At 67.7% G+C, this 22,480-nt stretch overlaps 1 protein-coding gene across 1 annotated transcript in view; it reads right to left on the bottom strand.

The window, feature by feature from the left end:
• Nucleotides 1–1,872: 1,872 nt before the first annotated feature.
• PLEC (plectin) overlaps nucleotides 1,873–22,480 on the bottom strand; it is a 68,284-nt gene continuing 47,676 nt past the window's right edge. Inside the window, 39 exon segments of the mRNA XM_050331079.1 lie at nucleotides 1,873–2,686; nucleotides 2,867–2,987; nucleotides 3,068–3,252; nucleotides 3,421–3,538; nucleotides 3,811–3,885; nucleotides 3,963–4,117; nucleotides 4,190–4,352; nucleotides 5,004–5,170; nucleotides 5,313–5,427; nucleotides 5,726–5,914; nucleotides 6,821–6,964; nucleotides 7,262–7,387; nucleotides 8,249–8,407; nucleotides 8,409–8,447; nucleotides 9,041–9,200; nucleotides 9,625–9,794; nucleotides 10,054–10,173; nucleotides 10,716–10,922; nucleotides 11,325–11,480; nucleotides 11,585–11,755; nucleotides 12,137–12,265; nucleotides 12,332–12,529; nucleotides 13,163–13,318; nucleotides 13,703–13,849; nucleotides 14,169–14,270; nucleotides 14,410–14,511; nucleotides 14,751–14,873; nucleotides 14,976–15,202; nucleotides 15,326–15,557; nucleotides 15,628–15,831; nucleotides 16,071–16,289; nucleotides 16,377–16,484; nucleotides 16,597–16,716; nucleotides 16,937–17,178; nucleotides 17,614–17,698; nucleotides 17,777–17,936; nucleotides 18,188–18,360; nucleotides 18,506–18,607; nucleotides 18,609–18,677. Of these exon segments, the coding sequence (XP_050187036.1) occupies nucleotides 2,640–2,686; nucleotides 2,867–2,987; nucleotides 3,068–3,252; nucleotides 3,421–3,538; nucleotides 3,811–3,885; nucleotides 3,963–4,117; nucleotides 4,190–4,352; nucleotides 5,004–5,170; nucleotides 5,313–5,427; nucleotides 5,726–5,914; nucleotides 6,821–6,964; nucleotides 7,262–7,387; nucleotides 8,249–8,407; nucleotides 8,409–8,447; nucleotides 9,041–9,200; nucleotides 9,625–9,794; nucleotides 10,054–10,173; nucleotides 10,716–10,922; nucleotides 11,325–11,480; nucleotides 11,585–11,755; nucleotides 12,137–12,265; nucleotides 12,332–12,529; nucleotides 13,163–13,318; nucleotides 13,703–13,849; nucleotides 14,169–14,270; nucleotides 14,410–14,511; nucleotides 14,751–14,873; nucleotides 14,976–15,202; nucleotides 15,326–15,557; nucleotides 15,628–15,831; nucleotides 16,071–16,289; nucleotides 16,377–16,484; nucleotides 16,597–16,716; nucleotides 16,937–17,178; nucleotides 17,614–17,698; nucleotides 17,777–17,936; nucleotides 18,188–18,360; nucleotides 18,506–18,607; nucleotides 18,609–18,677 (5,685 nt within the window). The 3' untranslated portion in view covers nucleotides 1,873–2,639.

Here is a 22,480-nt window from a genome sequence, read left to right as displayed (position 1 = left end):
TCCCACTCAGGGCCAAGCTGCCAGTCTTGCTCCCCACTGCTGCCACCCGCTCACCTGCTGCCCCGGTGACGTGATCCCCCAAACCCAGCACATGCTGTGGCCCACAGAGGCTCTCCCAGGGCATCCCTGTTCCTGTCTCCCTGTGGATGGTGCAGCCCCGCTGGGACCCCACGTCCCCATCCTCGTGCTCCAGGTGGGTGTCTCTGTCCATCGTGTCACCCCCAGCCCCGGGGGGCTGCACACGCAGGGTCTGTGTCTCTGTGTAAACACCTTGCAAACAGTTTGGTGCGGGCCCAGCCCGCCCGTGCCTGTTGCCTTCGCTTCCCGAGCCAGCGCCGTTGCCTGGGGCTCAGGATGCGGCTGACACAGGCTGTGGTGCCGGTGGTGCCGGGCGTGTTGCTCCAGCTGGGAGTGGTGGAAGAGATTTCCATAGGCACAGGAATGTGCAACGCAACTCGTATCAGCGTTCCAGCCCGTGCCGGCAGCGCTGCGGGACCGTCCCGGGACGTGTCGGCAGATGCGCCGTGCAGAGCCGTGGGCTCGGCCCTGTTCCAGGGGGGCTGTGGCAGCGCCGAGCGAGGGGCCCCGAGCCGGAGTGTTCATGGGGCTCCCCCGTGCGTGACCGGGGACGTGCCCCAGCACAAACTCGCTGGCACAGTTCCAGCCCTGGCCCCTTTGGCTCTGTGTTTGTTCAGAAAAGGAGAGTGGAGAGGGGTTTAGGGTGAAACAGTGGAGAAATGGGACCGGAAGCCATGAGAGCAGACTCAGGCAACCAAGAGGACTGGGATAGGGAGGGGGAAGCCCGGCAGGGCCCCAGCACTGGTGGTGGATCAGAGGGAATGGCCATAGCCCCCATTTGTGGGATCTGGGACTCCCCAAGGTGGGGAGGTGCCAGGCAAGGGCTGTGGTACTGCAATAGCTGGGGACAGTCCCTATGCTTGAGGTGTCCCCAGCTCTCAGAGTGGGGACACAGCCAGGGCCTCCAGACACTCCATCCCATCCTGACAGGCAGCTGGGCCCATCCCAACTCTCCCAGCCATTCCAACTGGAACGGGGCAGGCGGGTGACAGATGCACAGCTGCTGGGACCACGATGCCTGGGGACCACATGGACACCCCTGGAGCTCTCAGGGCGTTGGGGTGGGTGAAGGGCAGCCAGCACTGTGGGGGGATGCACCACCACAGGCACCCAGGTATGAGGACCCAGCATCTCCCAGCAGTGCCCAGCGTGGGCACAGCAGGAATGCCAGCAATGCCTTCCTCGGAAAGGAGGTAACCCGGCGTGGTGCCCGCTGGCACCCGCTGCAGCGCCCGGGGCTTGCCAGCCGACGGCTACGGCGCCAGGCGGCTCTGCCGGTGGCACCGGCTCGGGCACACCCGGCTTTGCCTTGCCACCCCCTGTGCCACCGCGCCGGTGTGTGGTGTGCGCTGGCTTTGGTGATGCGACACCCTCCCCGGCCATGGTAGCCCAGCCCCGACAGCAGCGTGAGCAGACAGACGGACAGACTGCAGCCCCTGCACTGACAGCATGGTGAACAGACAGACAGAGACTGCCTGCAGCCCCTGTCCTGACAGTGGGGCAAGGGGACAGACAGACAGACAGACAGAGTACAGTCCCCCTCCCCGGCAGCAGGTAAGCAGACAGACAGACTGACAGAATGCACCTCTCTGCCCTAATGGACCCCTGCACCAACAGTGGGGCAAGCAGACAGAGAGAGTGCAGTCCATCCCCGAGCGGAGACACAGACGGACAGACTGCAGTCCCCTCTCCGAGCAGACAGATGGACAGGCAGAGCGCCCCGCTCCCCGAGAAGACAGACAGACGGAAGGGAGCTCCCTCCTTGAGCGGACAGACGGAGGGACGGATGGGTGCTCATAGAAAAAGGAATCTCACTACAGTTTATTGTGGCGGCGGGTGGGCGGGCCCGGCCGGGGTTACATTCAGCTCTACTGCTGTCCGGTTAGCGGGGTGCGTGAGCATGCGGCAGCAGGGCGGGGGTCCCGCTGCCCGCCGGGGCCGCCGGCAGGGCGGGGGCGCGGGCGCGAGGGATCCCCGTCCGTGGCAGCCCCAGCCCCACCGGGGCGGGGGCCGACCGGAGCCGGGCCCCCCCGCGCACACACCGAAGGCAGAGGGGTGAGGGTTAGCACCAGAAACGGGGCTCGGCGCCCGGCCAGGGGGCCCGGGGCCCGGGTACCGAGCCCGGCCACCTCCCGCCGGGGCGTGGGCACCAGAGTGGGAGACCCCCGTCAACAACGCCAAATACCAGGGGGCACCGCAGCCACCCCGAGCTGACGGCACGGGAGAGGCGCAGGGCCCAGCGCGGGGATGCCCGGCTGGACCCACAGCCCCGGGAACTCGAGTGGGGCACTGGGGCTCGGCCCCCCCACCCCGCGCTGCCCGATAGAGCCGTGGGGAAGGAGGTCAGCGCCCGGGGGCTTGGTGGGTGTCAGGGGATACTTGCATATCCGTCGGGGCCAGTCCCGGCGGGATCGGAGACAGCTCAGCCCCGCTCGGAGAGCCGCAGCGCCGGACCGCAGCCCCGCGGGGCGCACGGCCGCGGCTTCGCCGTCCTCCAGCCTCGGGGAGGAGGGTCCTGAGTGGGGCCGGCCGAGGGTGCTGGCGCAGGGCAGGCGCGGGGGTCAGCGGCAGGGGCTGCAGCGCTCCGGGGGGGACCCTTCGGGCGGCTCTGCGAGGGTACGGAGGGGCTGGAGCGGGGAGTGCTCCTGCACCAGCTCCAGCGCGCCGAGGGCCGGCAGACAGCCACGCTCCCCCGCCCCACACCGCACACGTGCTCCGGCTCCCCTGTGTCCCCCAATCCCCTGCCCCCCAGGGCGGGCAGGGCCCCCCGCAGCCGCACAGTGCTCACCTGGGAGTGCCACAGCCAGGCTCTCCTCGGCCGCGCTGAACTGCAGCTCGGCCCCGTCGGGCAGCCCGGAGCCGCGGGAGCGCGGACACCGATCACCGGAGCGCGTCCTCCGCAGCACCGACTGGGGAGGGAGAGGGTCAGTGCCTGGGAGGGGCGGGCAGGGAAGAGGTGGAAGCTTCTGGAGGGGTTCACAGCCCTCACCTTCCTGGCCAGGGGGCTGCTAGGGGCCGAGGCGCTACTGTAGAGGCTGAGGCTGGAGTTGGAGCGGCTCGGGGACAGCACTTTGGAGGAGGCAGCCGACTGGTTCCCCGCACACCTGGCGGTGGCCCCGAAGGTGTCCGGGGACAGGTACTTCTCGTTGATCTTCAGGTTGGTCCTTCCCTTCACTGGGGACGACAGAGCCAGTGAGGGGGCTGGCGATGGGGTCCCAGCAGTGCAAGACCCCACGGGCTGCACCCCACATGGCCCCCACCCCACTAACCCACTTGGCCCCACAGGCACAGGGAACAGGAACTCCACTGCACCAGTGCCCGGCATGGGACCCCCACACCCACCTCTGCAGGGGTCGTTCTTCACCAGGAACTCATCCAGGGCGATCCAGCCCCCACCGACCCGCACCATGAGGGTGCTGCGCAGGATCCGCACCATCCGCAGCTGTTGGGACTCCCCGAACTGCGGGGAGAGGGACATCAGGGCAAGGTGGGGCCTGGTGGCTTCGGCAGGGCTGGGATTAGGGGAAGGGGTTCCAGAGCAGCACCAGCATCCAGACCTGCCCAACCCTGCAGCCCCTCAGTCCCTGCTAGCACCACCCTCCCATGGGGCCAGGGCTCCCATGGGGATGTGCCCCCTCCTTGCCACGGGACACGGGTGCTGCAGGACCCCTGCACAGGGCAGGCTGTGCACAGGTGTCGGACCAAGCCCGGCCCTCATGGGTCAGCACTTACCCGGTACCTGTTGGCGCTGATCTGCTCCACCTGGAAGCGCTTGGCACAGTTGCACTGGGCCACTTGCCTGTTCACCTGGGGGGCCACGCTCAGCTCAGCCCCAGGTGGGTCCCACACCCTTCAAGCCCCCCCGCCTCCACCCCCCAGCACACCTCATCCTGGATCTGGTCGGCGTCGGCAGAGCGGCGCAGAGGGTCGCGGTTGGGGTGCAGAGCACTGACGAACTCATAGTAGTCGATGAAGCCGTCGCCGTTCATGTCGAAGATGGTGGCCACGGCATTCATCTCCAGGACGTTGGTGGGGAACTCTGAGGGTGGAGAGGGACCCTCAGCCCTCTCTGCCAGCCCCCTCAGCCCCCTCCGGCCCCCCCAGCACCCACTGGAGGCGAGGACGCCCTCGATGAACTCCCGCTGGCTGATGCGCCCGTCCTGGTCCCTGTCGATGCCACGGAAAACATCCAGGACACGGGACTTCATCTGGCTGATCCACTGCATGTAGCGCTTCCTCCAGACCCCAAAGTCAAAGTGTGCGAACTCCTCCAGCTGGGGGGGGACACAGATGGGGATCAACGCACTGGCAGGACACCCCAAGCCCCTCCATGTCAGCCAGGGTGACCACTCTGTGCCCGACGCTCAGCTCAGATGCACAGCCTGGCTGCTCCCAGCCCTGGTCCTGCCGAGGCTGCAAGGGGGTCTCTGCCCAGGCCCCTGCCTCTGGGGTACACGGGAGGCCCAGACTCCAGCAGCCACTCTGCAGTGTTGGGGTGCACCCACTGCGTGCACAGGGACCCCCAGCTGCAGGGATGGGGTCTGGGACCCACCAACCCCCTTTGCATCCGACCTGGAGCCAGGGGGTCCCATAGGCAGAAAGTGAGAGGAGCTGCCTGTACCCTCCAGGGCAGTGGGACCCCAGGGTGCCCTTACCTCCCACAAGAGAAGCTGCCTGGGACCCTAGAGCACCCTCTACCCCCGGGGCAGCTCCCAAGATCCCCAGGGCAACCCTACCTCTTCTGGGATCAGCTGCCCAGAATCCCCAAAATGCACCTACCTCCCATGAAAGGAGCTGCTCACACACACCCCTGGGCAGCAGGACCCCTGGGGTGCCCCTTCTCCCACAGGAGAAGCTGCCCAGGACTCCAGAGTGCCCCTACCTCCCATGGAAGAAGCTGCCCTGGACCCCCAGGGCCCCCCTACCTCCCGCAGGCGCTGCAGGGCCGTCTCCAGCCGGTACTGCCGGTCCAGGGCCAGCAGCCAGAGCTGCTGCCAGCGGTGCAGGAGCTGGGCCATGAGGGGTGTCTGGGGCTCCAGCCCCCCGAGCGGCACTGCTGCCGCACCCTGTGCCTTCCCACTGCTGCGGCGCCCTGCGGAGACGGGCAGTGAGGGGACAGCCGGGGACCAGTGAGGGGACAGCCAGGGGACCAGTGAGGGGACAGCCAGGGGACCAGTGAGGGGACAGCCAGGGGGCTGGGGCGCGGCGCTGGGGGTGAGGATGGGGGTCCTTACGTGTGGCCAGCCGGCGGGCGGCCGGAGGGGCCAGATCCACCGCCAGCTTCCGCTTGCAGCTTTTGGTGACCTTCTCCACGTCAGGCTGCTTGCGGTTCAGCTCCTCCATGAACACCTGCCACAGAGCGCCGGTGCTGCGCGCCCACCAGCCGTGCCAGCACAGCCCCTCGGTGTGCCCCACAGCCCCCATAGCCCAGCCCCACTGCCCCCTTCCCAGCACCCTCCTGAAGCAGCAGCGTGTGCTGCAGACCTGGTGGGCTTGGGCTGCACAAAGCCAAAGGTGCCGCGGTGTCTCTGCCAACGTGTGCGAGCAGCACCAAGGGCTCAGCCTGGTGCACCCCAAAGCCCTCGGCTGGGTCAGGGGACCGGGGATGACGCGGTCCCCAGCGCTGGCCGGGCGCAGGGTCCCTCACCGCGTGCTGAGCAATGAGCTCCTCCAGCTGCTCGGCCTCCTCCGGCAGCAGCTCCTGGTCCCGCAGCCCCAGGGCCTCCTCGGCCGCCGTGATCCAGTCCATGAGCTGCGCCGTCTCCTCCCGCTCGGCCGCCAGCACGGCCGCCTGTGCCCGCAGCCGCTCGCCCTGCTGCTGGGCCCAGCTCAGCACCTGCGGGGCAGCGAGGGCTGCTGCAGCACGGGGGTTGCTGGGGCACGGGATTGCCACCCTGCTGGGGACACCGAGGTCTCCCACCCTGACCAGATGCCGCGGGAGCCATTGCTCTGGCACAAGGAGCACCAGCCACTCTGGCCGTGGGACAGGCTCACAGACACCCCCCCAGTGATGATGGGGCAGGGACAAGGGGGCTTCACATCCCACCATGACCGTGGGGCTGCATGGACCACCCCCAGCCAGCAGCCCTAGTGACCGTGGGGCAGTGACGAGGGGGAGGGATGTGGGGCAGGACAGAGCTCCTGCTGGGCAGCTGGGGCGGGGCTGAGGGCTCTGCTCCCCACGTGAGGAGGGTGCCCAGGTCTGTGCCATGCGGACGTGCTGGCTGCCTTTGCTATTCAGGGTGAATGGGGTGAGGGGGGCGGCCCTGGGCAGATTCAGAACAGATGCCACAGGTCTCTGTTCAATCAGGGCTTTGTGTGGGATCACCTGAACCTGCCAGACCGGTCCTGGGAGCGCCGGGAGCCTCTCTCCTGCAAACCCACAATCCTGGGAGGCTCTGAGCCACTGCAGGAGCGGGTTCTGAGGGGAGGGTCCCCGGGACACTGCTCCCAGGTCTCTGCCTGGGCTGTGTGGTGGCTGCCATGGCACAGGAATGAGCCACTGCTGTCCAGGGGGGTCTGAGGAGGCCCCAGGTGGCCCTCTGTATGGCCTCCAGATGGGGGAACAATGGGGGGACACTGGCAAGGCCAAGACTCTCTCCCTGTGCCATCCAGGGCTGAGCACCCGCAGACCCCACAATGCTCTCGGTCAGGGGGGCTGTGCCGTGGACGACCTGGAGGTGGGAGACTCTTGGGGCCACACTCACCCTGGGCAGGGATGGGGACAGGGTGCCCAGCTCACCTCCTGGAAGCGACTCTTGGCAACCGTGACCCAGGACTTGATGGTGATGACAGAGTCGGGGTGGCAGGTGGTGAGGATCTCCTCCCCCAGCGAGGTGATGCACTCCAGCTCCAGCTGCTGGCACTGCAGGGACTGCATCAGCTCCTGGGGGGGCACGGACCATGGTACTGCCAGGTGTCAGCCCCCTGCATCCTGTCCGACCAGCCTCCACCCAGCTGTGGTGTTTGAGATGCCAAAACTCCCCACCCTGGGGTGTTTGGGGCCCCAAACCCCATGTTCTTGGTGTAGTGGGACCCAACATCCCACATCTCGCTCTGGGGACCCCACACCCCAACAGGGCCTGTCAAGGGCCAGCTGACCCCAGTGATGGGGTGTCCTTGGGCAAGGCTGGAACCACCCAGAGGTGGGGGCCAGTGGGGCCTGTTGGGGGCTGGCACCAACCTGTAGCTGGCTCTGGCACTCTTGCACAGCCGCCTCCTCCTCGGGGAAGACGCCGTACTTGAGGGTCTTCTCCGACTCGGAGAGGCGCCCCAGGAAGGAGTGCACCAGGGTGTGGAACTCCTCTGCCTGCCACGACAGTAGGGACCTGCTCAGCACCCTCCCTGTGGTCTCAGGTCCTGTCCTGAGTTCCCTGGCTGCTCAGACCCCTGGACAGACCCTGAGTCCTGCACCTGCTGCTCCTGCCTGAGGCTGGACAAACTGTGGCACAGGCCCTGGCACCACACTGTGCCTGGGGAGAGCTGCTGCCAGCCTTGCTCAGCCCTCCTGAGGGCACATCCCACACCAGGCTTGGTGCCTGGACACAATTGCCTCCAAGCCCCCCAGCGCCTCCCTGTGCCACGCAGCCCCCTGCCCCAGGCACCCTGTGCCACACGGGCACACCTGAAACAGGTTCCTGCAGCACCCAGCCTGGCACCTGGCCATGGCACCTCGTGACACAGCCACACAGAGCCCCACAGGCCCACACATCACCCGCAGTGCAGCCACACACCGAGCCAGGGCACCCCATGGAGAAGCCCGAAATGCACGGCCGCCCACCGAGCCTGGGAACCTCGTGGAGGACCCTGGAGCATGGCCATGCCAAGCCTGGGCACCCCACAGCGAGTGAGCCCCCAAACACACAGCCACCCACCAACGAGGGACCCCATAGAGAACCCCCAAACGCACAGCCACCCACCAAGAACCCCATGGAGCACCCTGAAGCTCAACCACCCACTGCCTGGATACCCCACACCCCTACGGCTGCCTCAGCCTTCCCATACGGGTGCAACAAAGGGTTCCCTTGCTGTTCTTACTGTCCCCCCCGCCCCCAGCCCCAACCTGTCACAGCAGACCCCAAACCCAGTGGTTCCCCTGCTGCCCCCCAAGACCCCTCCGTCACAACAGGCCCCAACCTGGGGTTTCTCCTCTCACCCCCCCAGCCCTCACCTGCCGCAGTGCAGCCTCCAGCCGGGCCTGCTTGGACAGGGAGAGTTTGCAGACCAGGTCCCAGCGGGTGCTGAGCTCCTCCACCTGCCTCTGCAGCCACTGCGAGTCCACGCTGCTGCTACCACGCGTCAGATCCCGCACCGAGCGCTTCAGCAGTCTTGATGCAGCTGGCACGCTTGCCCAGCTCCTTCTGGAACACCTGGCAGGGAGCACGGGAGGGTTGGGGGGTGCCGGGGGGTCCCAGAACCCTGCCTGGACCTTGTAACTGAGTAGGGTTCCTGCGCACCCCAAACCTCACAGTGGCGAGCACCAGGGTTCCTGCACCCCAAACCTCACAGTGGCGAGCACCAGGGTTTCCCTGCACCCCAAACCTCACAGTAGTGAGCACCAGGGTTTCCCTGCACCCCAAACCTGACAGCAGCGAGCACCAGGGTTTCCCTGCACCCCAAACCTCACAGTGGCGAGCACCAGGGTTTTCCTGCACCCCAAACCTCCCAGCAAGCGAGCACCAGGGTTTCCCTGCACCCCAAACCCTCCCAGCAGCAGGTACAGGGCTCCCATGTAGCCCAAACCCTCCCAGCAGTTGGGTACACAGGGCCCCCCAATGCTGACCCAAGATAGGGGGCACAATAGCTGAGGTCAAACAAGGACTGCTCTGGGTGAGTAAAGCCCTGTCCTGTGCCTGGGTCCGGTCCTGTCCCAGATGGAGGGTGGGCACAGCAGGAACAGAGCCCAGGGCTCCCTGAGGGCTAACACCAGGCAGAGCCCTCCCACACACCCTGGGACACCCACCTTGTGCTTGTCCATGAGGTCCCCGACCAGGTCCCGGTCCCCTCCGACAGGCACGTCCTCGCTGAGCTGCGGCTCGGCACGGTACAGCCAGTCCATGAGGGCCTGCAGCGCGTCCGTGAACTTGCCCGAGAAGAGCAGATTCTCCTCCAGCTTGTGCTGCCTGCCAGGGGGGCACAGGAGATATCACAGTGCTCCAGGGGTCACCCACAGAGCTGGATATGGCCATCCCATCACACCAGCTGGCAGTGCCATTATGGACAGGGAGAGATCCCAGCAGTGCCATTATGGACAAGGACAAGTGCTGGCAGTGCCATTAGGGACAGGGATAGGCCCTGGCAGTGCCCTTATGGGACAGGGCCTGGCTGCACCTCAGTGGCAGCAATGCTGGGTGTGGGGGTCCCAGAGCAGGGAGTGGGATGATCAGGGAGGAAGGGCAGTGCCATGTCCTTGCCTGAGACCCCCAGAGCAAGCAGAGAACACACCCATTTCATCCTGTGCCATTCCCCTCCCATCGCATTTGCATCCCAACCCCCTCCCCATCCCATGACCATTCCAACCCATGTCCATCCCCATCCCATTCCCACCTCTCTGCAGCACGGCTGCACAGCGCATCCCAGCGCTCCTTGAGCTCTCCCAGCAACTCCTCCAGAGGCTGCAGGTCCTGGGGGAGCCGGGCCCCCTCCCGCAGCGCCCGCCCGCTCCGCAGGGTCGCCTCATACACCGGCCGCTTCGCCCGCAGCACCTTCTGGAACGCCTGGGGGGCCCCATGGGCAGGTGCTGAGTCCTCCAGCTAGGGAGAGACTCCCCCTGCTCCTCCGAGTGCTGCAGGGGGGTTGGGGTCCCTTCCGGGTCTCCCCACTTTGCAGAATAGCCCTAGGAAGGTATCTGACACCCCTACCCCCTGGCTCCAGGGGATTTCCCACAGGGCGCCCATCTGGAGCCCCCAGCCACCCAGCTCTGCTCCCCACAGCCCTCCTGGAACCCCTTTGTGCCTGGGAGCAGGGCAGCCTCACCTTGTGCTCAGCCAGCTGGCACTTGATCTCCTCCTGGCTGGTGGGAGCATCCTGTGGCACCTCCAGGCTCTGCTCCACCTCATCCATCCAGTCCAGGAGCAGCCGCCGGGACTCGCTGAACTGCAAGGAGGGGAGGTTTGGGGAGGGCTGCAGAGGGCTGGGGGAGCAAAGTGTGGCTGGGGCAACCCAGGCAGGAGCCACGGAGCCACACAAGGGAGTGGCCCAGCCCTGGCACCACTTTGGGGCAAACCATGGGCCAGTACGGCACGGTGACAGCACCAGAGCCTGCTCCCAGCAGGACCTGTGTCATGGAATCATCAGGCCCAGGATGGTTTGGGTTGGAAGGACCTTAAAGCTCATCCAGTGCCACCCCCTCCCATGGGCAGGGACACCTTCTGTTATCCCAGGTTGCTCCAAGCCCCATCCAACGTGGCCTTGAACACTTCCAGGGATGGGGCAGCCACAGTTTCTCTGGGCAACCTGTGCCAGGGCCTCCCCACCCTCACAGCCAAGAATTTCCTCCCAGTATCCCATCTAACCCTGCTCTCTGGCAGTGGGAAGCGATTCCCCCTTGCTCTGGCACTCCAGGCCCTTGTCCAAAGCAAACCAAGGGGCAGAGTCCACTCCCAACCCATAGGGGCAGCGGCCCGTGTCCATGGTACCTGTTTGCTGCGCTTTCGTGCCTCCTCCAGTGCTGCCCCCCTCTCAGCTGCCCTCTGCAGCACCTTGCCCAGGCGCTCCCGTGCTGCCAGCACCAGGTTCTGGATGACAGCACCATCCTGCTTGCGGCTGAAATCCTTCAGGCGTGCGGCCACGGCCTCCAAGCCACCCAGCTTCTCCCCATAGGCATTCGCCTCCTTCACCAGGGCCTGCAGGGAGGGGGCAGCTGTGGGTGGGTGGTCCTAGGGCAGGTGGGGAGCCCCTGGGAACAGCTGATGCCGGGATGGGACACAGAGCCCCCAGGCACAGCTTGCACGGGGATGGGACACAGAGCCCACTCACTCCACTGCTTTCAGGGATAGATGTCCCACCCGCAGCCCAGAGATCTCTCTGTGGGTGCCACATGGGACCCCCCTTTGGGGAGACCCCAGCCCCATGAACCAGCCTGAGGGAGATCTGTCTGCCAGTGCCAGTGCCACACGGGAGATCTCTGTGCAGACCCCAGCCCCGTGAATCAGTCGGGGGAGGATCTCCCTGCGGTTGCTCTCCGGGCAGACTCCAGCTCCATGAATCAGCCCCCAGAGCACCACACCGGCTCCTCCCTCTCTTGCCTTGTGCTCCTGGATCTGGGCGGTGACGGTGTCGAAGACGAAGCTGGGCGGTGCCGGGGACTCCAGCAGCTCCTCGGCGTGGGCCACCCAGCGCAGCAGCTCCTGGGCAGAGCCGTGGAATTCGGTGGTGACCGTCAGCCCCTCGGCCAGGCGCTCCTGCGGGGGAAACAGGCGCTGACGGGAGCGGCCACCCACCGCCCCGGGGCCGGGACCGGTCAGTGTGAGCCCGCCCCCGGGGTCGGAGCCCCCACCCCACACACCTTCCTCTCCTGGGCCTCGGCCTGGACGCTCTCCCACTTCTGCTCCAGGAGCCGCAGGCTGTGCTCGGTGCTGCAGGGCCGCCCGGCGCGGCACGACTCCAGCAGCCGCTGCAGCCGCTCCCGCAGCCCCCGGTACGACACCGCCCGCGCCTCCAGCTCCCGGCACAGCTCCTGCCGGGCACACCGGGCACTCCGGGTCAGTGCCCGCCGCGGGGCCGGCGTGGGAACAGGCACAGGGAACAGGGAACGGGATGAGGACGGGGATAGGGACGAGGAAGGGGTCAGCGACAGTAAACAGGGGACGGGGACAGAGACTGGGATGGGGACGGGAAAAGGGTCAGGAACAGGGAACAAAGACAGCTCCTGCTCTGTCTCAGGGAGCTGGAGGAGAGTGGAGAGGGATACCAGGCTCTGCCTGGTCAGGGAGAGGAGGCAGCAGAGAAGGGTCTTGGCCCCTCATTGTGGAGAGGGGGGGATTTGGGGGACACATCCCCCTGAGGGACCTCGAGGCACAGCCCTGGCAGCAGGGCCCGGCCCACTGCCGCTGCTCACCAGGTGTGCATTGAGCTTCTCTTTGGTGGCATCCGGGTGGCCCCAGGCCGGTTTGGAGCAGAAGAGCTGCAACTCCACCTGCTCCAGCCACTGCAGCAGCTCCGTGATCTCCAGTGTGATGTCCTGCACCTGGGGGTGAGGAGGGGCTCAGCAACAGCCCCACCGTCCAGCAGCGCCGCAGCCCCACTCCCGTACCTGGCTGAGGTTGTTCTCCAGCTCCAGCTGCCGGCTCTCGGTCTCACTGCGCACCAGGTCCCAGTGCTGGCCCAGCTGCTGGAGGCTGCGCTGCAGCCCCTCCACGCTCTCCCCCAGGCTGGACAGCAGCAGCCCCTGCCCGGCCTCGGTCACTGACTGCACCGTGCGGGCGTGGGACATCACATCTGTCCGCAGCACCTGCAGAGGGACAGTGGGGTCACGGCTGGGACCGCAGCAGGGACACCCCATACCCCACCAGCTGTGCTGCACAAAGCCCTTTGCTCTGAGTGTCTGGGACACCTCTGCCATTCATGTCATTACTGCCACCGTGGTGATGGAGTCTGGGGGTGCCACACAGAGGGAGGACAACACCTAGGGGTGCCCCTGACTCTTGCTCTCAGCAGGGCATGGGGCTGAGGTGCCAGATTTGCCGATTCATAGCAGAGGGTTGGCCAAGACAGGCATAGAGGTGACAGGGTACCCTCTGCACAGCATCCCCTGGTGCAGGGCTAGCCTGGCCCTCGCAGAACCTCGCCTGCGTCAGGCACGAGCGTGCCCAGGCAAGGGACCGCGGCACTGGGATGGCACAGAGACAGCTCATTCCTTCCATGGTGTCACTGAGGGAGGGGACGCCTCCTCATGCCACAGCCTGCCCGGCCTGGCCACCACTGCAGCAGCCCAAGGAGGGGCTGGGCAGCACCCTGCAGCCAGGACACACACCCTGGCGGGGGCACCATGGCCAGGACCCCCAGGACCCTCAGCAACAGTCCCAGGCTGGCTCCCCACAGCGGGGTTGTGCTGTGTGTGCCCTGGGCCACGGCCCAGCCTCACCTTGTGCTTGGCCAGCTCGATCTCGCAGCTCTGCAGGTCAGGGCGCAGGGGCGCGGGGCCGCGCAGCTGCTCCCCGGTGCAGCTCAGCCACTGCAGCAGCTCGGCCAGTTGGTGCTGGAACTGCCCCAGCCCCAGCAGCGCCGCCTCCAGCTGGTGCTGCCGAGGGGAAGAGGCACTGTCAGGGGGAATGACAGCAGCCCCAGCCCCATGTCCAGCACCCACATGGACCCTTGCACCCACCTAGCACCCATTCAGTGCCCACATGGCCCCACACACCCAGTGTGCCCAGCACCTGCATGGGCACCTGGCACCACAGGGCACTCTGTGTCCAACAACTCCACTGCCTCATGCACCCTCCCAGCACCACACCCAGCACCCATGTAGAACCCCCTTGAACCCTGCCACGAAACCCTCCAGACCCACATGGCACCCACCACACCCACCCAGCCCCACACAGCCAGTACCCTCATGGAACACCCTGCACCCACCCAGCTACCTCCTGTCACCCCATGCAACCCTCTGCCCCTTGCCCCCTCCCACCTGTCGGCTGACGATCTCCTCCTCCAGGTGGTCCCAGCGCTGGCGGAAGTCACTGAGTGCAGCTGGGGGGTCCCCCTGCCCTGTGCCCCCGTGGTGCCGCAGGCTCTCCACATCCACCTTGCACTGGTACAGCTCCCGCTTGAACTCCTGGGGGCCAGCACCGGTGGGTGACCCCGGCTCCATACCCCAGGATGGGGTCTGCCTGCCACCAGGCACTGCAATGGCACGGCACGCGCCCCTGGGCACAGGGCTGCTCTTCGCAGAGAGCCGACACCCAACCTGCCCAGGGACCTTGTAGAGGGCAGGACTTGACCTCCCAGCACCCACCATGGAGGCACCAGCACCGTACAACCTGCCACCCCTCCGTTCCACTGCTGTCTAGAGCACCCCGCTGTCCCCTGCCTGCCCCATCCAGCGGCACAGGATGGCTCAGCACAACACGGCACGACATGGCACATCACGGCACCTTGAGCTCTGCCAGTTGCTGCTGCACCATGTCCAGGTCCCCGCCGACCAGGAACTCCTCAGCAATGCGCAGCTCAGCCGTGTCCAGCCACTCCAGCAGCCGCTGGGGATGAGGGGAGATGGGAGATCAGGATTGAGGGGTCCCATGGTGGCCTCACAGCCCCTTGTGCCCCTCAGCGGGGATGGGAGGGTGACTCAGCTCCCTCCGTGGGGGAGGTCTGCTGGAGAGCCCCTGCACCCACCTGCATCGTGTCCTGGTAGCTGAGGGCGGCCTGAAGCTGCTCCTCAAGGCGCCCATTCCGCTCCGTCCACACTCGGCTCAGGCTGTGCCAGGAGGAGTAGAGCTGCGGCCGGGCACAGGGTCAGCAGTGCCATGGGGGGGACAGGGTATGGGGTCTGGGGTATGGGGGTGGCACCATACAGGCATCCAGGCATGGGGGACAGTGGCACTGTACAGGGGCCTGGGTGTGAAGGTCAGTGGTGCTGTGCAGGGATCAGTGGCACTGCCCAGGGTCAGGGGACACCCCATCCCCTCAGCCCCAGGACCTCATCCCTCACTGAACCAAACCCCAGGGGCACTCACATCGTCCAGGCTCTTGGTGACATCAGGCTTGTCAGGGTCTCCGCAGGAGGCCATCAACTCCACGCCCAGGCTGCCCAGCGTGTCCAGCTCGCCCTGCAGGGCATCGATCTCTTCCCGCAGCGCCTGCACATGGCATGGGGATCAGGACCCTGGAATGAGGACTGCCTGTGCCGGGGGACTGCCTATGCCACAGCGCTGCCACCCAGGTCCCCACCCCAGCCGTACCTGCATGGTGCGCAGCCGTGTGCGGATGGCCTCGGGCTCCCCGTCAGCCTCCTCCAGCCCCAGCACCAGCTGCTGGGTGTCACTGAGTGCCAGCACCAGCTCGGACAGGCCGTGCCAGAAGCGCTCAGCCAGTGCCAGCAGCTCCCGCAGCCACCGCTCCTGCTCCTGGCAGCGGCCGCGCAGGGAGCCCCACTGCAACAGCAGCTGCTCTGTGCGCTCCTGGATCCCTGCAGGGCACGAGGAGGCGGGGATCAGGGTGCTCTGAGGGACCCAGCACCCCCACACAGCCCCGACAGGGACACAGACAACCACCTGCCGGTGGGGCCACGCTCACCCCTCTGTGCCGATACCTTTGGCTGCGGCGTCGGAGCTGACTGCCTGCATGGTGGCCAGCAGCTCTCTGCCCTGCTCCTGGATGCCCTCCAAGGCCACCCCTAGCTTCTCCAGCTCGCCCAGGGCCAGGCTGTTCTCCCGGATCTGCTCCCGCAGGTGGGCCGCATCCCCGCGGACGGGGGGCTGGCTCTGCAGCCGGCTCTGCAGCCGCTCCAGGCACTCCAGCAGCAGGTCCATGCGCTCTGTCAGCTGGGGACCAGCCCAGTCACTCAAGGGGACACCCGTGGGGACACTCCCCACCCCGGTGCCAGCCCCATACCTGGCTGTATCGCGGCAGGGCATCCTCCAGCAGAGCCGCTGCCTGGCGCACACGCTCGCGGATGCAGCCGTACTGCTCCTCAGCCTCCTGCCAGCGCCGCTGGAACGGGGCTCCCTGCTCTGGGCTCAGCTCCACCAGCTGCGCTGACACGCGCTGAAGCTTCCCCACCAGCGGCCGGTGCTCAGCGATGGCCTCCCGCAGACTCTGGGAGTGAGGAGCGGCCATGGGGCCCCATTGGGGTGGCATGTGCCCCATGGGGATTCATCCCATGGGACCACGTGCTGGTGCACCCTAGTGCTGCTCCCAGCAGACTCATGCTCAGCAAGTGCCCCAGCCCGGTGGGCCCCCGGTGATGCCGCCTCATCCCGTCACCTCTCCGCTCCCAACCCCACGGGACAGCCGAGCACGTCCCTCCATGTCCCTGCCCCTGTCCCTGCCTGCACCTGCAGCAGTGCCTGCTGCTCCTTGAAGGCCTCATAGCTGATGGCACTGGGGGAGAGCTGCACCCCCAGGGCCTGTGTCTCCTCCAGCCAGGGCAGCAGCTCCTCGAGTGCTTCAGAGAACTGGGTGAGCAGGGACTGGGCATGCTCCAGCTGCACGGCACAGGCGCCGCTGCGCAGGGAGAGCTGCTCCGTGCGCTCCCGCAGCGCCTGCACTGATGGCTGTAGAGACAGGGGGTCAGCAGGGGATGTGGGGCATGGCCATCCCCAGACGCTGGCAGCATCCCCTCTGGCAACTGCCCGACTCACCTGGAGGCGCTGCCGCAGGGGCTCAGGGCAACAGTGCAGCAGTGGGTCTGAGATCCCCAGCAGACGCTCAACCAGGCCCCGGCAGTGCAGGACCTCAGCAGAGAGCAGCTGGAACGGAGCAGCAGGTGGGTGCCAGGTCCTGGGGGTCAGTGTCGGGCCCAGCAGAATGGGGATGCCAAGCCAGTGTCCCTGGGACCCCTGGGCACCGCTGCAGACCCACCTTCTGCTCGGAGAGCTGTGAGCTGAGAGCCTCGGAGTCCAGCTGCACACGGCCGATCTCCTCCAGCCGCTCACCCAGCCCAGTCACACGGGCAAGCTGAGACTCCAGCACCTGCTCAAACTACGGCAGAGGGACAGATGTCAGACGGGCAGAGTGGGCACACACTGGGGCAGCTGCTCCAGGACAGAGACTCTTGACGCATCCCAGTCCCACAGGACTGTCTCCCATAACCCAGAGTATCCCACTCAGACCCAACTCCACCATCTCCCACTGCAGAGAGATGCCAGGAATGGTAAAGGGAGGCAGAGGGTGACAGTCCCCAAAGTGCCACGTCCCGCACCTTCTCCCTGTCACCGGCGCTGACCAGGGGCTCCTGACCATCATCCTGGCTCTCCCGCTTGCCCAGCTCCTTCTCCATGCGGCCCAGCCATAGCGCCAGGTCCTCAGGGGCCGTGCCCAGGAGGGATGAGGCCTCCAGGGTCTGCCCCAGCCGATGTGCAGTGTCGGTGCTGCTCTGGCCCACGATGAGGTACCGCATCCTCAGCGACTCCATCTTCTCCTGTACCAGCTGGGCCTCCTCCCCTGCGGCCACGCCACACCAGCATCAGCGCCTCCATCCCAGCATCCCCAGGCACACCATCAGCCACACTGACAGTTTCCATTGCTGTGATGGTCACTCTGTCCTGACCTTTCTCCTCTCCTGCTGCTCCCAGAGCTGGATCTGGCCCCTCATCCCACTGCCAGCAAAATCCACCTTCCCAGTTTCCCCTCACCATGGCTGCACCCTGTCCCACCATGGCCTTGACCCTCAGGTTCTGCCCTGGCCACTCTCCATCCCATGGAATGCTGTGCCTCATCGCACCACCCCACAGCTCCCAGTGGGGAGCAACACATTCCAAGGACCCCCAGTGCCCAGGGGTGCCATCACTGGGCTGGGCTGCTGCACTCCGTGCTCATCCCATCCCACACTCCACAGTCCCAACCCCGTGGCCGCCACTCCTGGCCATTGCCACTCACCTGTCACCATCTCCAGGACCTGCTGCCCTCTCTCCAGGGCACTGTCCAGCTCTCCCAGCCGCCCGCGGATCTCCTCACAGAGGGCCTGGGCAAGAAGGTCCCGTGGCAGTGACCGACAGTGACATAGGTGCCTGTGCCCACCCTGTGCCCACCTTGGTCTCACCTGGGTCTGCCGGTGGGCATCCTGCACACGGCTGACGCAGCCATCGGTACGCCAGAGCTGGGCCAGCTGTCGCTCCGTGGCACTGAGCCACTCCTGAAAGGCATCCACAGCCTCCTGGAAGCCCTGAGCTGCCGGCAGGATCCGCTCCAGGTGGCCATATCTGTGTCAGGAGGGCTGGGTGAGTCCAGGGGTGATAGTCTCTGAGGCTGGACTGGCTGCAGAGCCCCAGACCAACTGCCCCTGCGCAGCCCTGGCATGTGGCATGGGGATGGTTCCTCTGCCATGGTGGCCCTGATGTCAGCAGGGCAGGGCACAGGAGGACATCAGTGTGTCATGGTGACACAGCTGGTGAGGACATCAGTGGCTGGAGCCTGTGCCTGCCCACTGACAAGGGCCTGGACCCTGACCCACCTGGCTTCAGCCTCCTGCATCAGCTTGTCCCACCTCTCCCTGAGGTCGAAGAGGCTGGCACTGTCCTCAGGCACCGCCGTGCTGGTGCCACGCGCCCTCAGTCTGTCCGACAGTCTGTCCTGCAGGACGAGCTCCACACGTGGCCTTCGCTCCTCCAGCAGCCGCTTCAGGAGCTGCAAGGCAGGGGGCACTGCGCTGTGCCGGGGACCCCGCCCTGTCCCCGCCACCTTGGCACAGCCCCGGGCGGCGGCTCCAACCCCGGCCTCCTAATCCCCAGCCGGAGCGCGTGGGCGGGACGCGCCAGCCGGCCCTGCTGACCTTCTGCTCCTCCAGCTGCGCCTTCGCCACCTTCGCCTCCGCCGACGGCGGCTTCTGGTTGCTCACCAGCTCCTCCATGTCGGCCACCCAGGCCAGCAAGCCGCTCTAGCGTCTCCTGGGCCCGCTCCGCGCCCGCCATCTCCTCTGGGACAGGGACGGCCCGCGGGGACACCTGTGGGTAGAGAAGTGGCTGAGCCGCCCAAGTGGGCGGGCAGGGGTCAGCCGTGGGGCTGGGCTGCGACCCCACACTGTGCCCTGTCCGGGAGGTGTCGTCGGGGACAGTGAGACCCTGCCCAGCCCATGGGGTCCTCCCCGGCGTCCCTCGCAGGGCTCTCCAAAGCAGGGCCTGTGCACTCTGGACACACGATCCGCGCCAGCCGCGAGAACGGAGGGGACTCGCTGTCCTACGGCACCGGGCTGGGTGCCCAGCACCGGGGGTGCCACCAGCACCAGGGCACAGACCCCGGTGACCCTGCATGAGCCCCGGCCATGGGAGAGGAAGGGCAAGAGTCGCTGCCGAGAGAACCATGCCAGAGGGCAGCCCCGTGGTGCAGGGTTGGCACAGTGTCCTCCCGGCGAGGGTCCCTGACCGACAGTCACCTCGGTGGCATCCGCATGTCCGGCGCAGCCGGCGGCAGCGAGCTCCCCCACACGCTCCGTCAGCACGGTGACCGTCCGGGTGACCACGGGCTCGCCGCCCTTCTCGCCCACCGGATACTCGGTAACCTCCACGATCTCGGTCACGATGGTCTCAGTCACCTCCGTCACCTCCGTCACTTCCCGGGTGGTGACAGGCTTCCAGGACCAGGTGCTGCGGGGGACGCCAGCCCGGGGGGGTGTCCAGGCCGCGCCCCCCACCTGCCCCTTCACCGGAACGCCGGCCGTGCCCCCGTTCTGCACCGCCACCTCAGACTGGCTGCGCCTCAGCACCGGGCTGCCCGGCCGGCTCCGAATGGCACCGGGTACAGGGCTCCACCCGTTCTCCACCGGCACCGGCGCCTTCTCCGGCAGCCCTGGACAGGCCTCCGTGACGCCTCCAGCGGGCGGCTGCCCCTCATCCAGCCCCGGCTCCCGGCACGGCGGCTCCCGCAGGAGCTCCTCCGGCCGTCGGCTCTTCTCGCCCAGGCAGCTGGGCCGGCTCACCGAGTTCCCCATGGCGCGGCCGCCGGGCCCCCGCCTCAAATCCCGGCCTGCAACAAGCCAGGGGACACGCGCGTTGCCGGGGCCACCGCGGGGCCCCGGACTCCGTCCTGCGCCCGGGTCACCCCTCCCGCCCCCCTGCGCTGCCGGGTCTGCCTGACCTCCCGCTCCGGTGTGGGGGGGAGTTCTGGCCGCGCAGCAAAGGGCTGACAAGAGCCAGGGCACAGGGAAGGGAGGACGGGACGCTGACCGTCACCGAGGCCTGGCGGAGGGAAAAGAGTCCCCCGGGCAGTGCCCGGGTGCCCGTCCTGTGTGTCTCGGCAGCAGACGCGGCAGTAGCGGCAGCGCCAGGCACTGGGGACAGGAGGATGCTCCCGCCCTATGTCGCCTTGTGCCGTTGGATTAACGAGGGCGGCGGAGCCGGGAGAGGAGCATCTGTCCGGGGGGACGGGGGGCTGGGAGTGGCCGGGTGCACCCAGCGACGGGTGGGCAGGCAGGGGGCAGGCAGGGGACAGGCAGGTGGCCTCCCACCCTGCCAGCACTGCCGCAGCCATAAATCGCCCAGCGTGACCCGGCAGGACCCTCCCCCGGCAGCCCCCCTGCCAGCCCCCCCTGCTGCAGCTGCAGCGCTCCCGGTCCCTGGCCCCACATTCGGCCCTCCGGCTCGGCCCCGGGCACACGCCCCTGTGCACGTGGGTAAACACACACCCCCACACGTGTGTACACACACACACTCACACTCCCATACATGTGCACACACACCCCGACATGCACACCCTGCGCTCTCACTCCCGTGCAGGGGGCAGCGGCAGGACCCCCGCGCCTTTGTGAACCGTGACATGAAACGCACCTGCGACAGCCCCGCACACGCGTGGGGAGCGCATGTGCACCCACACGCACCCGCCCTGGCCGTGTGCCCCGGGGTGTCCCGGCCGTGGGCACCGAGCCCCCACGCCGTGAAACACGCCACGGGCACGGTCCCCGTGCACAGTCACCGCACACACACCCACAGCGGAGTCCCAACACTCGCACCCGAGGGGCATCACACACCCAAATCGTCCCCCCTCCCCGTGTATCGGGGTCCCTTGGGACCGCACGAGTGGGAGCACCACGACGCGGCGTGACTCGAGGGAACCCCTCTCCGCGCCCCTGCTTCGGGGGTGCTGCGGGGACACAGACCCCGCCCGGACCCGCGCTCCCGGACCCGCGCGAAACCCGCGCCCCACACTCACCCCTCTGCGGCTCCGGGCGTCCATGGGGCCGGGCTGGGACCGCCGCCGTTACCGGTCGGGGGGGACCCGGCCTGTGCGGGAGAGCGGGGTGGGGGCAGCGGGGTGGTTCGGTCCCCGTTACCGCCGCCCCGGCCCCGCTGCCTTTGTGCGCCGCACCCGCGGCGCGGGGGGGAGCGCAGAGAGCGGGGGGTACCGGCGAGGACCCTCGCACCGGCCTCGGCCCAGCTCGGCGGGGCTGGTCTGACCCCGGCCACGCCGCCGCCCCCGTTAACCCTCCGGGCGCCGATCGCCGCCGTTACCGGGGAAACCCCCGGGGCCTCGCAGCTATCCCGCGGGGGAGGGGCGGCGCCGGCCCACCGCCCGCCCCGCGCCGGCCGGGGGGGCGACACCCCGCACGGGCACCGGCCTTGACACCGACACCAGCACCTGCTCCTCCACCGCGCTGACACCGGCACCAGTCACCACCCGCACGGGCACCAGCATTGGCACCTGCCCCTGTCCCTGCACCATTACAGACACCAGCACCTTCCCCGGCACCAGCAGTTGCCCCGGCACCAACGCCGACACTTACAGTAGCTGCCACCTACACCAACACCAGCATCAGCACCGGCACTGACACCGGCACCTGCCCCCCCACTGCACCGACAGCAGCATCGACACCGCCCCACAGTGTCACAGCTCCTCCAGCTCCTCTCCCCCAGAGAGCACTGAGCCCCCACCGGCTCTGGCCCCCCGGCTCCAGCCCCAGGCAGCAGATGCTTTGGTCACCGAGGGGCTCGGCCCGTTCCTCAGGGCTCTGCGGGTGCGAGGGCTTTTGAGCCAGAGGCTGGGGGGACTCAATTGAGCAGGGGAGGCTCAGTGAAGCAAAGCACGGCTGGGAGGCCCAGGCTGGGCTGCCAAGATGCTGTGGTGAAGCCCACCCTAAAAGCCGGGGTGCCGCAGACCTGAGGCTCCAGGATGCCTTCCCGCTGCCACCCTGGGTGCTGGAGGAATCTGGGGGCTGCCGGAGGTGCCGGGGTACGGGTTGCTCCTGCCCGCGGTGTGAGCCCGCTCCCCACTCTGCTCGGACCCAGCTCCGTGGCCTCCCAGCCAGCGAGAGCCCCCCAGGGCAGGGGTCCTGACACACAGTGCTGCACGGGTGGCCCTCGCTGGGCCCCAGGAGCCGGGGGGCCGCTGCGGGCGCGTCGGCCGCGCTGATGGATGGCGCTGCCCGGGGTCTCCTGGGAGCGGCGGGCGGCGGGGCCGGGGGCTTTGTCTGCTGCCAGAGACGCTGCCGGGAATTAGCATCTGCCAGGGCCTCGGCGGCTCTACACCGTCCTGTGGCGGCTCCGCACCATCTTCCCCACCCAGCTCTGGAGCCTTCCACTGTTGGCACCAAGCGGCTCGGCACCCACCATGGGGCTGAGCCCCATGGCACCCCAAGCACCTCACAGCACCCCACGGGGCCCAGGCGGGACCCGCCAGGCAGGACCTGGCCAAGGGGTGACGATCCGCCGAGCTGTCTGCCGGCAGCTTGCCCGGCACGCTCCGCAGCCCCAGGTACCGGGCTCGGGGTGGCACGGGCGCCCCGGGCAGGGGAGCCCGGCGCGGGGCACCGGGCGGG

This window comes from Myiozetetes cayanensis, unplaced genomic scaffold (genome assembly GCF_022539395.1).
Source record: "Myiozetetes cayanensis isolate MyiCay16 unplaced genomic scaffold, myiCay2020 scf48, whole genome shotgun sequence".
Classification (NCBI taxonomy): Eukaryota; Metazoa; Chordata; class Aves; order Passeriformes; family Tyrannidae; genus Myiozetetes; species Myiozetetes cayanensis.
Note: the sequence above shows the minus strand (reverse complement) of the source record. Positions and strands in the feature narration are given on the sequence as shown.